At 53.7% G+C, this 14,167-nt stretch overlaps 1 protein-coding gene across 1 annotated transcript in view; it reads right to left on the bottom strand.

The window, feature by feature from the left end:
• B4GALNT3 (beta-1,4-N-acetyl-galactosaminyltransferase 3) overlaps positions 1-14,167 on the bottom strand; it is a 100,063-nt gene that overhangs the window by 9,768 nt on the left and 76,128 nt on the right. Inside the window, exons 4-13 of the mRNA XM_017545413.2 lie at positions 8,042-8,137; positions 7,519-7,609; positions 7,023-7,123; positions 6,236-6,303; positions 4,864-4,942; positions 4,669-4,735; positions 3,044-3,187; positions 1,929-2,038; positions 788-888; positions 443-504 (exon numbers count right to left, since the gene is read on the bottom strand). Coding sequence (XP_017400902.1) covers positions 443-504; positions 788-888; positions 1,929-2,038; positions 3,044-3,187; positions 4,669-4,735; positions 4,864-4,942; positions 6,236-6,303; positions 7,023-7,123; positions 7,519-7,609; positions 8,042-8,137 — 919 coding nt within the window. The remainder of the gene's footprint in view (positions 1-442; positions 505-787; positions 889-1,928; positions 2,039-3,043; positions 3,188-4,668; positions 4,736-4,863; positions 4,943-6,235; positions 6,304-7,022; positions 7,124-7,518; positions 7,610-8,041; positions 8,138-14,167) is intronic.

Below are 14,167 nucleotides of genomic sequence, written 5' to 3'. Positions count from 1 at the left end.
CCTCAACTGACCCTGGTTTCTTCATCTGCAAAAAGGGTATAATCCTGCATCTCCCATGGGGTTGTGAAGAAGAGTGAGATCAATGGCATCAAGTGCCTGGCAGGTGCACAACACCTGACGGACCCGGCAGATGGCCCCAGCCATGCCCTAATGCCCCAAGAAAGGCCTCGGAAGACAGTGCTTGTCTATACCAGAACCTCCCAACTGGTGTGCCAGGGACAGGGGCCCCTTCCAGCAGTCCAAGTAACCCCCCCAGCATGCTGCTAAAAATAGTGTCACTTTCCACATGTGCCTGGATATGGAAAAGGCAGGAGTCATGCGCTCCACTCCCTTGGGTATCAGGGGACAGGTCATGTGATTTGGATTCTGAGCGCCTCAGGGGTGGGGCTGGCATGGTCGCCCCGCTCAGTCTGACCTGGAAGCCTCAGCTGTCACTCTGTACCTGGCAACTCCGGCCCCTGCTTCTCAGGCTGGTCAATCTTGATGTACTCCTGAAAGCTGAACCTGCAGGTGGAAGGGAGGTGTGCACTGGCACCCTGTGCCCTGCGGGCTCATCCCTGGCCCTGCTGGAAGTCTCAGCAGGAGTCTGACATTTTGCCCCCGGGGAGTGGAGGAAGGAGGCTGGGTGAGCAGGTGTGTGTGTTGGGGTGGGGGGCGTGGGTACTCAGGAAGAGCAAAGACTCTTTGGGCTGGGAGGCCACCATGGCCACTCTGGTCCAGGCAGCTCTCCTGGCTCCTGCAGAGCCCTCCTGCAAGGCCACCTCTTGCCCCACTCAATGTCACTCACCTGTCTTGGTAGTAGGCACTTTCCTGGTAGAAGCATTTATTGTAGGTCTCCATGTGGCTCAGGCGGGTATAGTCATTGGGATAAACAAAAGAGAGATGAACCTGGAAGTAAAAGAATCAGCAGCAGCAGTAAGAAAGTGAGATCTTGCTAAGAAATCACCCAGCCAGGGTTAAGCCTGCCTCTGGCTGGGATCATGTAGGGCTGCTAGGGACCTACCTTTGACAGGGAGAGAAGGGCTGCTTTGAGCGCTGAATGAGACATTTGGTTATGCAGTGGGGGCGGGGGGGTTCATTCCACTTGTTATGCCCGCTCTCCTGGGTTCCACGGACCACATGCAACCCTTGAGTCAAGCCCCTGGCTCACATCTCCTCTTCTGAACCAGCTCCCATCCCTCAGCCTCAGTCAAAACCATTCCTTCCTCCCTCTGCCACCTGATCCTCTCCTGAAGCCTCTGAACCTTTGCCTGCAACCACTCACAGCCCTAGAACAACCCATCTTCTTATTTACTTCCCTGCTTCTTCTGTCCCCCTTAAACATAGCTTGTGGTCACCACCACCAAAGAACTTCTCAATTACGCCCCAGCCATTCTCTGACGTGGCGATGCCTCCTGACCTCTTTCCTCTGGCCTCCAGCTCTTCCTTGTAATCATCTCTAGATCTGGACGGACAGGAGAGTGGCAACTCTGCCTGTCTGACTTCCACATGGGTTCTGGGTTCTTTAAAGCTAACTTCCCCTCCAGAGTTCTTTCTCGCCCAGTGCCTGCTCTCTGGCTTGCATGAGTCCTGCTGGCTGACTAGCTGGCGGGGCTGACAGGCTGGGTAGGGTTGTGTGGCCCTTGGAGCAGGGAGCGTAGGAAGCCTCGGCCAGGCCCCCTGACATCATCATGGGGGCAGAGTTGGTGTGTGCGGGGGGTCCTGAGGCAGAGCACCCACATGCAGGCTCTGCTGGACAGTCCACTTGGGGCAGTCCATCTGGGAGTGCAAGTTCTTCCCAGCCCAGGGACCTGTGAGGCCTTCCTGTCTGCTGGGATGGGATATCAGAGAGATGGATGGGTAGGTCAGCCTCACCACCTCCCATCCCAGTCACAGGCAGCAATCTCTCCCCCCGGTTCTGTTGCCCACCACCCAGGCCCGAGACTTACAAACCGGAGTCCCTGGTAGCGCTGCAGAGGAAGCCCATCTACCAGGTAGCTGGGTTTGTAGGGACAGTCAGGCAGGACATGGCGGAGATGTGACTTGGGGATCAGAGGCACTACGGACAGCAGAGGAGGAGGAAAGAGGGTGAGGGTGACCCTGAAACTGGGGCTGAAGTCCGCTGCCCTGAATAGGGCCCTTTCTGTATTTGTGAGTGGCAGCTGTGGCCTGCCGATATCTGTGGCTGACACTGCCAGACTGAGGCTGCCCCACATACCTGGGGCAGGGCCATCTGAGGAGCACCCTGGCAGCAGAGGGCTCGGGACACAGCCCCAGGTACAAGGCACAGTTTGACTTTAGAGTCACTGTGCAGGGATCACCTCAATAAGGTCGAGAAACTTCTAAGAGGCCACAAAGGCTCCACCCTCATGCAGCACCAATAACTGGATTCCCACCATGGGCTGAACACCCCCTTAGCATAAGTTGTCATTTTTTTGAGAGGGGTGAGGAGTAAAGAAACTTTGTCTTTTATTTTTATTTTATTTATGTTTTTTGAGACAGGATCTCACTATGTCGCCCAGGCCGGAGTGCAGTGGTGCGATCATAGCTCCTGCAGCCTCAACCTCCTGGGCTCAAGTGATCCTTCCGCCTCAGCCTCCCAAAGTGCTAGGATTACAGGAATGAGCCACCATGACCAGCCATCTTTGTCATCTTTTAAAATGTTAACGCTCCCAAGAGGAATAATGCATTAAGACTCTTAACACTGTGGTGTCAACATATTTCTCTCCTTGAATGACAAGAGTTGGAATCCAATAAGAGACGAGGACATGTGAGACTGGGGAGGGATGCACGGGGGACTTCTGGGCTCTAACTCTATTTCTTGTTGTGGGTGGTGGCTCCACAAACACTCGCTCTGCAATGATATGCAGAGTTGCAAAATTACACGTAAATATGTTTATACTTATTTATATACTCTCTTTTCTGTGTGCATGTTCTATTTCATAAGAAAAATAAACGGTGTTTGGGATGCTGTGACGGGTCTCTCACGTCTTCCCACCATCAGCAGGGGACCTGGCAGCACAGTGCCACCAGAAAAGATCTCAAGTGCTGGCCGAGGCCTTACCTTGGTAGAGGGTGTCCCGGGGGTCAGGGCGAAGCATGTCGGCAGGTGGCTGCTCATCCCTGGGAAGAGCGTCGGAGGAGCCCACGTGGCTGGCTGCTGTCTGTGGGATGTGGCCCACCTCATCCATCCGTAGGAACGTCTCATCTGGGTGCAGGGAGGAAAGAACAGCAGGAGGCTGTATGGCCTGGAGCGCAGCAGTCCACTGCCCACTGCCCTTCATGGACAGGGAAGAGACGCAGATGAGGCTCCTAGCTCCAGGGGCCACTGCATAGGATGCGTGCAGCTGCACTCCCTCTGGCCCCGCCACAGCAGTGGCTTCACGAGTCATCTCCCTTCGGCCCCCTCTGCCAGCCCCATGGCTGACCCAAACACTGTGTTGCATAATTGAAAAAAGGCACCTGTTTCTCAGAATGTTTTACTGCTGGCTGCTAGAAAGTTGTCATTATGTATGCCTAATTTATTGAACACTTACAGAGCACTTAATAATAAGCTAGGCACTGCTCTAAGAATATCGCAAATATTAACCTAACTAATCTCCAAAAGCACCACATGCCTTCTGTACTACTATCATTCCTAGTTTAGAGATGACGAACTTTGGCATAGAGAATCTAAGTCATTTGCCCAACATCATACAATGGGTAGGCAGCCAAGATGTGTTTGAACCCAGCTGATCTGGTTTCAGCATCTAAGTTAAAGCAATCCACAGGGAAGGGAGGTGGGGGGCTGGCTGCTGCTTTTCTCTCTGTCTCTCGGGTTCATGCATCTACACCTGCCACGAAGGCCTATGGATGGCGTGTTTTTCACTGGGGCCTCTGGACAGGAGTCCCACTGAGGAAATGATACAAAATGGAAAATGATGTTGAAGAAAGAGGTCACTTCCTGCACACTGAGGGCAGGTGAAAAGGTTTCCTCTGCCCTGGCCATGGCTTTGCAAGAACCATGGTTACCTCATCTGTAAAATGGGGGATTAGACTCACTCAAGGTTTTCTATTGTCTTGTTTTGTTCTGCTTTTGAAACAGAGTATTGCTCTGTTGCCCAGGCTGGAATGCAGTGATCCAATCATAGCTCACTGCAGCTTCAGCTTCAAACACCTGGGTTCAGGCGATCCTTCCCAGTAGCTGTGACAACAGGCACAAGCCACCACACCCAGCTAATTTTTAATTTTTTGTAAAGATGAGGTCTTGCTATGTTGCCTGGGCAGGTCTTGATCTCCTGGCTCAAGCGATCCTCCTACCTTGGCCTCCCAAAGTTCTGGGATTACAGGTGTGAGCCACTGCACGCACCCTCAGAGGTCTTTAATCTGGTACGAGCCTCACGGTCTCTGGACTCCCTTGAAGTTGTATTCAAAATGTTTTGTGTGGATAGGTAGACAAGGGCATTTTTCTGAGGCAAGGGCTTCTAGCAGGTTCTAGCAGGTTCTCAAAGGGGTCACCAACCCTGGGGAGTTAAAGACTCCTGGTCATAAGGTCCCACCCTTGTTCTGGAACCCTTCACACCTATGTCCCCACAGTCTCAAGCTTCAACCTCCCCCCCTCCCCTCCTCCTCTCCTCCCCTGCCAAATCCCCCAGGGTAGGCTAGCCCCACCTGGGCTTCGTCTCCAGGCCAAGGTCAAAGCCTACTCACTTGTGAAGAGAGACAGGGAGAGGGAGTCAATGATGGTGAACTTGGCTCCAGGGTCGTTCCGTCGCCACTGGAAGAGGAGAGAGAGGGTAGATCCAGAAGGTGGGGGGTAGCTGGATTTCCAACAGGGACCAAAGGACAAGGGGAGAGGAGTGCCAGAAACTGAGCTGGGAGAAGCGGGAGCAGCAGGAAACTCACCGCGACTTCCACGTGGTCGGTGCCCTCCTCATTCTGCTTGTGCAGCACCTCGAAATAGTACCTATGGGAGGCTGACAGGCTGGCGGGAGAGAGGGCAGGGAAGCAGAGTGCCATCTCCATGGGCCCTGGGGTCACGGCTCTGTCCCATCCCCTCCCAGTACCTTAAACTCCCTCATCCCTTCCCCTTGCTCTTAGAACCCCAGGAGTTAACTGTCTAGGTTCAAGTCCCCACTCTGTCACTTGCTAACAGTGTGAGCTGTTTTCTCTTGGTGAGATGGGCATAATCAGAATAACTACTCCACAGGACGATTGGAAGAACCCAAAGAACAGTAACAAAAGCCCTCAGAGCACACGGGCTGTGGCAGGCGCTGTTCCAAATGCATAGAGAAATATATGAATAAGTGACCTCATGTAATCCTTGCTCGTAGAGGAGAACGCAGAGGCACAGAAGGCTTGGGGAGTTTGCCAGGGTCACCAGGAGATGCGTGGTGGAGGTGGGGTTCTGCCGGCAGACTTGCCCCAGGGGCCATGTACCAGCTGCTCTGCCGAGCTCCACACGGAGCAAGTGTTCTTTGCAAGCGAGATTGTCTCCTTACAATTTTTAAATGTATGTTCATTGATACGTAATGTTTGTGCATATTTACGGGGTGCACATGGTCTTTTGTCGCATGCATAGGACGCCTAAGGATCAAGCCAGGGGATTTAGGATTCCATCACCCACCTCCAGCACTTGGCATTCTGCGTTTTGGGAATTTCCAAATCCTTTTCTCCAGTTGTTTGGAAATATACAATACGTTGTTGTCACTATAGCCACCCTATTGTGCTGTCGAGCATTAGAACGTATTCCTTCCATCTGTGTCTGCACCCCACCTCTCCTCACCCCCAAGCCCCGTCCTTCCCGCATCAGCGACATCCAGCCACGAGCGCTCTTCTCGCCTGCGTGAGCGCGCGCCGACCACAGGGTGGCGCTCCGAGGCCGGGCTACGCCCCCTTCCCCGCGCGGGAAGGGGGTTCCTCTCCTCCAGCCCACCAAGGGATGATCGCGAGGAAGTCCCCGCAGCCCAGGCAGAGCCATGTCCAGGCTGCTACAGGTGTGGAGAAACGGGGGAGGGCAAGGACTGGGATGAAGGGGACCTATTTTCCAGTCCCGGGTGCCACTAAATAGCTGTGTGACCTGCAGTAAGTCAGCCTGTCTGGGCCTCAGTTTCCTCATCTGTGAAATGAGGAAGGGTGGGCCAGAGAGCCCGGGGCCGGACACACGGAACCTCTGCAGGAGGAAGCTGGGCTGGTGGACAGGGATGCAGCCCGGCTCCACCAAGACCTGGCCTCAGCGCGGAGGCCTCACCTGTCTGTCCTGACCCTTCCTACTCACCTCACCGGCTTGGAAATTTGGCTCCGAAATTTCCCAAACTCTCCAGGGGCTGTCCACTCCTTTCCAGTCTAGAGGTGTGGAAGACAGGAGAGGAGGGGAGGAGGGAGGAACAGAGGACACAGGAAGCAGGCCAGGCAGCAAGTGGAGAGACCAGGAATGAGAAGAAAGGCGAAAAGTCAGAGAAAATGTGGGGAAGAGAGGAGGAGGGAAGAGTGGAGGGGTGGGTGCCGCCACGCAGGAGGCAGCCCGCCTTGCTAGGAGGTCCCTACACCCGGTTAAGGCCGGAGGGCCCCAAAGAGGCTGCAGCTGGGTCCCCCACAGCTGAATCGCTGTGGTCTTTCCCCAGCCTGACGCGCTCCCCACTCCTGCCCCCTCCGCAGTCCCCCACCCCACTCCTCCCCACTCATCACTCCCCACTCCTTGCTCTTTCCCACTCCCCCTCCTTCCTCCTCCTCTGTCTCCTCCCTCCTCCCCACTCCTCACTTTTCCCTCCTCCTCACTCCTGGCTTTCCCACAAGTCCCCACTCCTCACTCCCACCTCCTCTCCACTCCTCTCACCTCCTCACCCCTCACTCCTCCCCATTGCTCTCACCTCCCTACTCCTCCCTCGCCTCCATCCTCAGTTTATCCCTTTGTAGCAGGGTAGGGGTGAGGGAGGAGGCTTCTTTTCCACCCCTTCCTCCCGGGTGTCACACCAGAGATGCTAACGGTAATGAGCAGCTGCTGGTGGACTCAATGCGCAAGCTCCAGGAACAGACGGGAGGGCCCAGGGCTGAGCTGGCCCTACCTTGCCCACACTGGCCAGCAGCTGGAGGCCTGAGACCTGGTCATCGAGGCTCAGCCAGAACTCCGCGTTGTCATCTGCAGCAATGGCAAACTGGATTTTCCCTGGGCAGTGGGGAGAGTTTCCAGATGAGGGCAAGCCGGGCATCAGCATAAAAAGCAGGAGGCTTTTAGGAGTGTCTTAGCAATTATATTCCCTTCAGGGCTGGATGCTGTGGCTTCCCTCCTGTAAAGTGGGGGTTTCTACGTCTTGGGAGACACTGCGAAGGTGGAAAATTCTTACAGAGAAAGAGAGCTTGTTCCAGGCTGCAAACCAGGGAGCAAAGTGGCAGCCTATGCAGCTGGATGAGACCTCAGTGTGACTCAATTTCCCCTCCCTTCCTCCCTGAGGGTGGACTAACAGGAAGTTAGTGCAGTGTACTCATAACCTTATCTTATGTTCTTTGGGTCCCCTGAAGAACTCTAGAGCAGGAAGAATGGGACTTTGGGGCTGGCCTCACCATTGGTAAAAGGGTGCAGGTAGCCAAAGATGCGAAGGCCATAGTTGGTCCATTTGGGGGACACAGCCAGCTTCCTCAGGGTTGTGCGAATCTACGCCAAGAAAGGGGAAGGAAACTGTTACCCAGAGGAGGGAAGAGGAAATTGGTCCACCCAGGACTGGTGGGAAGATCAGGAGGGGACTATGACAGGAGGGACTGGGACCGTGGCTTGGTGAGTGGAGTGCAGGCTCAGTTTCAGCTCCCATTTGCCTGTTTGTCCAGTAGACCTTGTACAGTGCACAACCAGCACAACCGTACATGGTGGCCCTGGGTACACTATATTGTGAGCTAGAGAGCCTGAAACTGAAATGATGCAGAAGGCGAAATTGAAAGAATCCCTAGGAAGGAAACAAGGAACTATTATGGGCAGACAAAAAGAGAACTCAAGACATAAAGGAGAAAATATGGACCAGAAAAGAAGCAAGGAAAGACGAGAGACGGAAGTGGGCAGAGGAGGCAGGTGTGGAGGGAGGTGGGCACTCACATGGGGGTAGAGTGGGAAATGCAGGTTCCTCCTGAGCTGCTGGATAGAGCTGCCACACCAGTCTTCAAACACATGCAGGTTGGCACGGCCCCGGAACTGCAGGGGGGAGGCACGAGATGTGAGCCTGAGCACCCCCTGCCCGCCCCAGTTCCTCAGCTCCAGGAGGCTGGGCAGAGAGGGGCCAGTGCTCCTCTCACTGTGTGGGTCTGACCGACTCTATCCCATCCCCAGCCTAGTGCCCAGTACTCTTTCAGGAACCTGGTGCTCATGTTCACCCCACGGCCTGGCCTTGAGGACAAGGTCTGCTCTGGCCATGCAGGTGTGCACACATATGCACACAAGCTCCCCCTGGCCCCTGCACATAGGAAGGGGGCTGGCTTGCATGCCCCAGGCAAAGGGGGCAATGGCCACGACAGAATAGCCCAGACGACAGGGAACTAGGAGGAGCCGGCTGGGGTTTCAGGAAAGATGTGCTCTTCTCCCCTCCCCGTCCCTGATGCCTGGGGTCCCTGATGCCTGGGGAGAGGAAAGCTCCACAGCTGTCCTCCTGTGAAACCTTATCTACCCAGTGGTCTCCCTGCTTCTGGCTTCCCTTGGGAAGCAGCTGGGAGGTGCTGCAGGAGGGAGCTGGGGCCATCTCAGCTGCCCAGCATCTCGGACTCCCACTGCTCTCTGAAGCCTTCAAGCCTCATTCTGAGCAGGCCGCTCCAGGGACAGCCTCGGGGCAGTGCTAGTCAGGTCGGATCCTCTCTCTCCTCTGCAGGACTGGGCTTGGAGACCCCGAGCAGACGACCCCACAAAGGACCAAGGCAGGAACCAGCATTGTGCACGGGTGGTGGGGCTGGAAGTTTGAGAGGAGGGGGAAGCGTGGGGACTTTGTGCCAATCATTCTGACAGTGGGCCTCGGATCACCCCATGTCCTCCCCTCCCCCAGGGCTTCTGTCCAGGTTGGGGGAGGGGCCATGACTCCATACCAGCAGCCTGCCCTGTCCTCCCCGCTGTGCCCACCAGATAGCAAAATCTGGGCTGCCCTTAGGAGCTATGAGGGGACGCCCAGACTGGACACCCAGATAAGAAGAAGTAGCACAAGTTCAGCAAGAGACTTGCAGAAGGGAGGATGGGGTGGGCAGGGAGAGGAGGGGCAGGGGATAACTCCTCAACAGGGGTGCCCAAGGTCCAGGCGTGGCCGGTGCGGTGGGCACGGCCTCGGGGAACACTGGCCCACTGCTGGATTCAGAAAGACACAGGAGAGCCTGTCCCTCTCTGGCTCTTCAGCACTAACCGGGCACTAACTGGGGCAAATCGGGCACGCTGGCCTGGTCAGTGCAAGAATGTGGGCCTTGGGAAGCAGCCATCACTCACAGAAACAGGAGTGGGGGACTGGAACGGGTGGGAGAGGGAATGTGGGCTGGGTAGGTGGGTGGCGGGTTAAGGCTTCAAGGAAAGAAAGAATGGGTACATTGTGCTGCTTCGGCGGAAAGTCCTCAAGTCCGGTTTATAAGACTCAGCTGTCTCCTCCAAAGGCCTCTTTCTGCCCCCTCCCTAGGAGACACAGATCCCAGGAGGGAGGGCAGTGGGGGAAGGCATGCCACCAGAGAAGCCTGTTGTGTTCAGCCTGGAGGCCAGAGGGCACGGGGACTGGGCAGGGAGAGGAGGGGCAGAGGGAGGCACTGGCTGGCCGCTCAGCAGATCCTCGGATGCTGCAGGTAGCACCAGGCAGGGAGGGCGAGAGGACCTACCTGCGCTGAGCCCAGTCCCTTATCCAGCATTAAGCTAGCCCTCAAACCATGCTTCACCCACGCTCGGGCTGTAAGTGGGGGTCTCTAAGGGGCCGGTGGGCACCCTCTTCCTCCCCCACCCCAAGGATTTGTGTCCCTCCGAGTTTTAGAAACTTTGTGTCTGGCAGGAACTTGAGACTCCAGCACACTAGCCCTGCCCTCCGCCCACTCGCTCCATTGTCCAGCAGGGACTAAGGCCCAGGGAGGGGCACTGGTCACTTCAAGCGCCAGAGCATGTCTATGGCTAATGGTGGTTTTGAAACGTCCAAAGCTAGAAGTGCTGGAGAAGATACCTGCTAGAACCCTCTCGTTTTAAGGGTGAGGACATTGAAGCTCAGAAAGGTAAATGACTCCCCAAGGACATGCAGCAAACAACCCTTGGGAGCGGGGAGGGCATCGTGCAGGGGTGTGGGTCACACAGGAATATCCACTGCCCCTCTGGGGCACTCCCTGGGATGCAGCAGAGCCTCCAACTGGACCGCAGCTTTTCCCCCACACTGATTCCTCCTGCCTCCAGAACTGTCGTTCTAAAGCAGAGATCTGACCAAGTCATTCTGCTGCTTAAAACCTCCAAAGGTTCCCACAAGGCTTCAGAGCAGAGCCTCACCCAGCACGTGGAGTCTTTTACAACTGACCTGCCTTTTCCAGCCTCACCTCACACCACTCCCCGTCACACGCCTTTACTCCACCCACACCAAACCCCTGTCTTTGCCAAAATCCTCATGCTCTTTCACATCTCCATGCTTTTGAAAATGCCATTTCCTGATTGGAAGGCCCATTCACTTCCTCCTTACACGGCAAACTCCTGCTCATCCTTCAAAGCTCTTGTCAAATATTAATCTTTGAGGCCTTCTATGACATCCCCAGGCAGAGGGAACAGCTCCCTCCCCTGTGTTCCCTGCACATCTTAATTATTTAAATGAACAAATGCTTGGAGGAGCTAAGCCCAGAACAGTGTGTTCCTCCATTCTATAAGTCTATGAGTGAGCGTGAGCACCACCGCCCGCCCCAGCTCCTCGGCTCCAGGAGGCTGGGCAGGGTCCGGCCCACTGTATCCCATTCCCAGGTATCTTTTCCAGCACTGTACCCCTTAAAGATGAAACAGAGGTAGTTCTCAAAGGAGGCAGACATGTAAACAAAAGGGTGTCACCTGCACCAGGGGCTACGGCGGAGGTAGGAGGTTCAGAGGGGCACAAAGCCAGGAGCCGTCAGCTCTACCTCCCTGAGCACTCGGAAGCCCATCATGAGATGTGGGCACTGACTGACCCTCTGCCTCTGCTATACCCTCTGCTACTCAACCAGATTCAAACTCACAAGACCAAGCATACCTGGCTGGTGGTTCTGTTTTAACTCATGGGGCAGTGGGGGCCTCCCCTGGAGGAACACAGCAGGGTGATTAGGTCACTGGTTCCTATACACCAGGAACTCCTATGTCCTGTTCAGAGTTTCGAGGTATTCTATCTACTTTTTTTTTTTTTAAGGTCAGGGTCTCGCTCTGTTGCCCACGCTGGAGTGCAGTGGCATAGTCATGGCTCTCTGCAGCCTCAAACTCCTGTTCTCAAGCAGTCCTTTCTCCTTAGCTGCCCAAGTAGCTACAGGTACACGTAACTACACCTGGCTAATTTTTTATTTAGTAGTAATGGGGTCTCCCTATGTTGTCCAGGCTGGCCTCAAACTTCTAGCCTCAAGCAATCCTCCCACCTCAGCCTCCCAAAGTACTGGGGTTACAGGTGTAAGCCACCGTACCCTGCCTTGAATTGTACACTTTAAATGGATGAAGTGTATGGTATGTGAATTACAGTTCAATAAAACTTTTCAAAAATCAGTGGCTCATGCCTGTAATCCTAGCAATTTGGGATGCCGAGGCCGGAGGATTGCCTGAGCTCAGGAGTTTGAGACCAGCCTGGGCAACATGGTGAAACCACATCTCTACTAAAACACAAAAAAATTTAGCTGGGCGTGGCGGCATGTGCCTGTAAACACAGCCACTTAGGAGGCTGAGGTAGGAGAATTGCTTGAACCCTGGATGCGGAGGTTGCTGAGCTGAGATCGCGCCGTTGTACTCCACTCCAGCCTGCGAAACAAAGCAAGACTGTCTCTAAAAAAAAAAAAAAAAAAAAAAAAACAAAGGAAAGGCTGAGAACAGGAGCCTGTGTCACAGTTCTGTCTGCAAAAGAGAGACACTGCCTTCTCAAAGCCTGTGTGAACAACCCACGAAAACTCTGATCCCACTTGCTTTGATCTGACTTTGTACACACCAAATTTCTTTCTTATACCTATTTTGGGTTTGGGGAGTGGCCTGGCTAGCAGACAAGGCATTTTGGTGAATGGAGCAGTGCATTTTCCAACACAGGAACAGACTGGCACTGGGGTTTGTTAATGAGTGTCTTCAGATCAGGGTCTGTGTGAATAAGCTTTGAGACAGTAACTCTGTGAAGCCCAGCCCCCTCGCCATCCAATCTGATCAGTCGGCCTCTGGTGCTGCACCAAGTAAAATGTCTGAGGCTGCTGAGCCTCTGAGAGTGACTTCTGGCCTCAGAGACCCTGGGCTGCCTGCCAAAGCCCAGGGCAGGGAAACAGTGAAAGAGGAGGCCATCGTCATCTTTCTCATCTTCTGCCCTTGCTCACCTTTACGGCAGGGCCCTGCACTAACTGTGACCTGAGCTGACCTCTCTGAGCCATTATCTGGAAGGGGGATAACAGAACAACCTGACAGCTCCTGGACACTAGCAGATGCTCAATAAATGACATGTATCATTAACCTGGAAACTTCCTGCTGGCCAGGGACAGGCAAGGGGATGGGAACAGAGGTCCCCATAATGTGGAGAGACTGCAAGGCTGGGCTGGAAGCCAGGTGGCACCATTAGGCAGCTGTGTGACTGCTGTGTTGTTTAACCTCTCCGGGGCCTGCCTTCCGTATTCTCCTCATTCGTAAAATAAGAGGATTGGATCAGTGAACCCCTGAAGATCCACGAAGACTGCAATGATGATTTTGTAAGCTATTTTTAATATTTAAAAATGAAGCCGGGCGTGGTGGCTCACGCCTGTAATCCCAGCACTTTGGGAGGCCAAGGCAAATAGATCACAAGGTCAGGAGTTCAAGACAAGCCTGGCCAAGATGGACACCTTGTCTCTACTAGAAATACAAAAAGAATTAGCCAGGCGTGGCAGTGGGTGCCTGTAATCTCAGCTACTTGGGAGGCCGAGGCAGAGAATCGCTTGAACCCAGGAGGCGGAGGTTGCATTGAGCTGAGACCACACCACTGCACTCCAGCCTGGGCGACAGAGTGAGACTCCATCTCAAAAAAAAAAAAAAAAAAGGAAAATCAGTCATTTACCACCAAAAGGCCATACACACTTACTAAAATATCCAATATTTCTTTTCTTTTTCTTTACCTCCGCCTCCCAAGTAGCTGGGACCACAGGCATGCATCACCACGGCTGGCTTTTATTATTATTATTATTTGTACAGATAAGGTCTCACCATGTTGCCCAGGCTGGTCTGGAACTCCTGGGCCAAAGCAGCTTGGCTTCCCAAAGTGCTGGGATTCTAGGCTTGAGCCACCAAGCCCAACTCAATTTTAATCACTATTTGCTATTTGTTCACTGCTTTTGTTTCATTATATGTTTACACATATGTCCTTGCTTGGCAAAAACAAGTGGAGAAATTAATTATTAATAAATGCAGAATGGTATGGTGCTATAAGCTTTCAAAATAATTAGTTTATTAAGAAAAAGGGTCCGAGCTATCCTTGAAGGAGAGAGGGCTGGATCACCAGACCAAATCATCTGTAAGGCAAGTTCTTTTCAAAGTACGATCTCCAGGTAGGGCGGGGCATAATTACCTGGTGATGTCATCTAGTGCAGGTGTGCCATTGTTGTAATCCATCCTCTCCCAGGGCTTTAAAAGGAGGCAGTTTCACAGTGTGGATAACCTAACATCACATTCAGTACAATACTGCCTCCTTCACTCCTGCCCCAGAGCAAGTGGGGGGACTGGAAATAAAACCACCCAGGCTGGAGAGCTCAATCCATGATAGGTTTGGATAAAAACAATGAGCTAGCCAGCCAAGAAAAGTAACTGGTGTCCACAGGGCCTCCAGACTAAAGACACTGGGTTCTAAACAAGCCGTCAAATAGGGACTCAAATTAAAAATGTTCATCTCCAAAGCACCATGCTACTTGGAAGTCTTGGCATAACGATTTACTCAAGGTCATCTTTTGTATGTTAATTAGCTTCCTTGAGCCTCAGTTTCTTTTCCAAAAGAAAAAGAATCTGGGGCCAAGCACAGGGGCTCACGCCTGTAATCTCAGCACTTTGGAAGGCCAAGGCAGGAGGATCGCTTGA

The sequence above is a fragment of the Cebus imitator genome, unplaced genomic scaffold, assembly GCF_001604975.1.
Source record: "Cebus imitator isolate Cc_AM_T3 unplaced genomic scaffold, Cebus_imitator-1.0 Scaffold179, whole genome shotgun sequence".
Lineage (NCBI taxonomy): Eukaryota > Metazoa > Chordata > Mammalia > Primates > Cebidae > Cebus > Cebus imitator.
The sequence above is the reverse complement of the archived record's forward strand: the minus strand, read 5'-3'. Positions and strand labels throughout refer to the sequence as shown.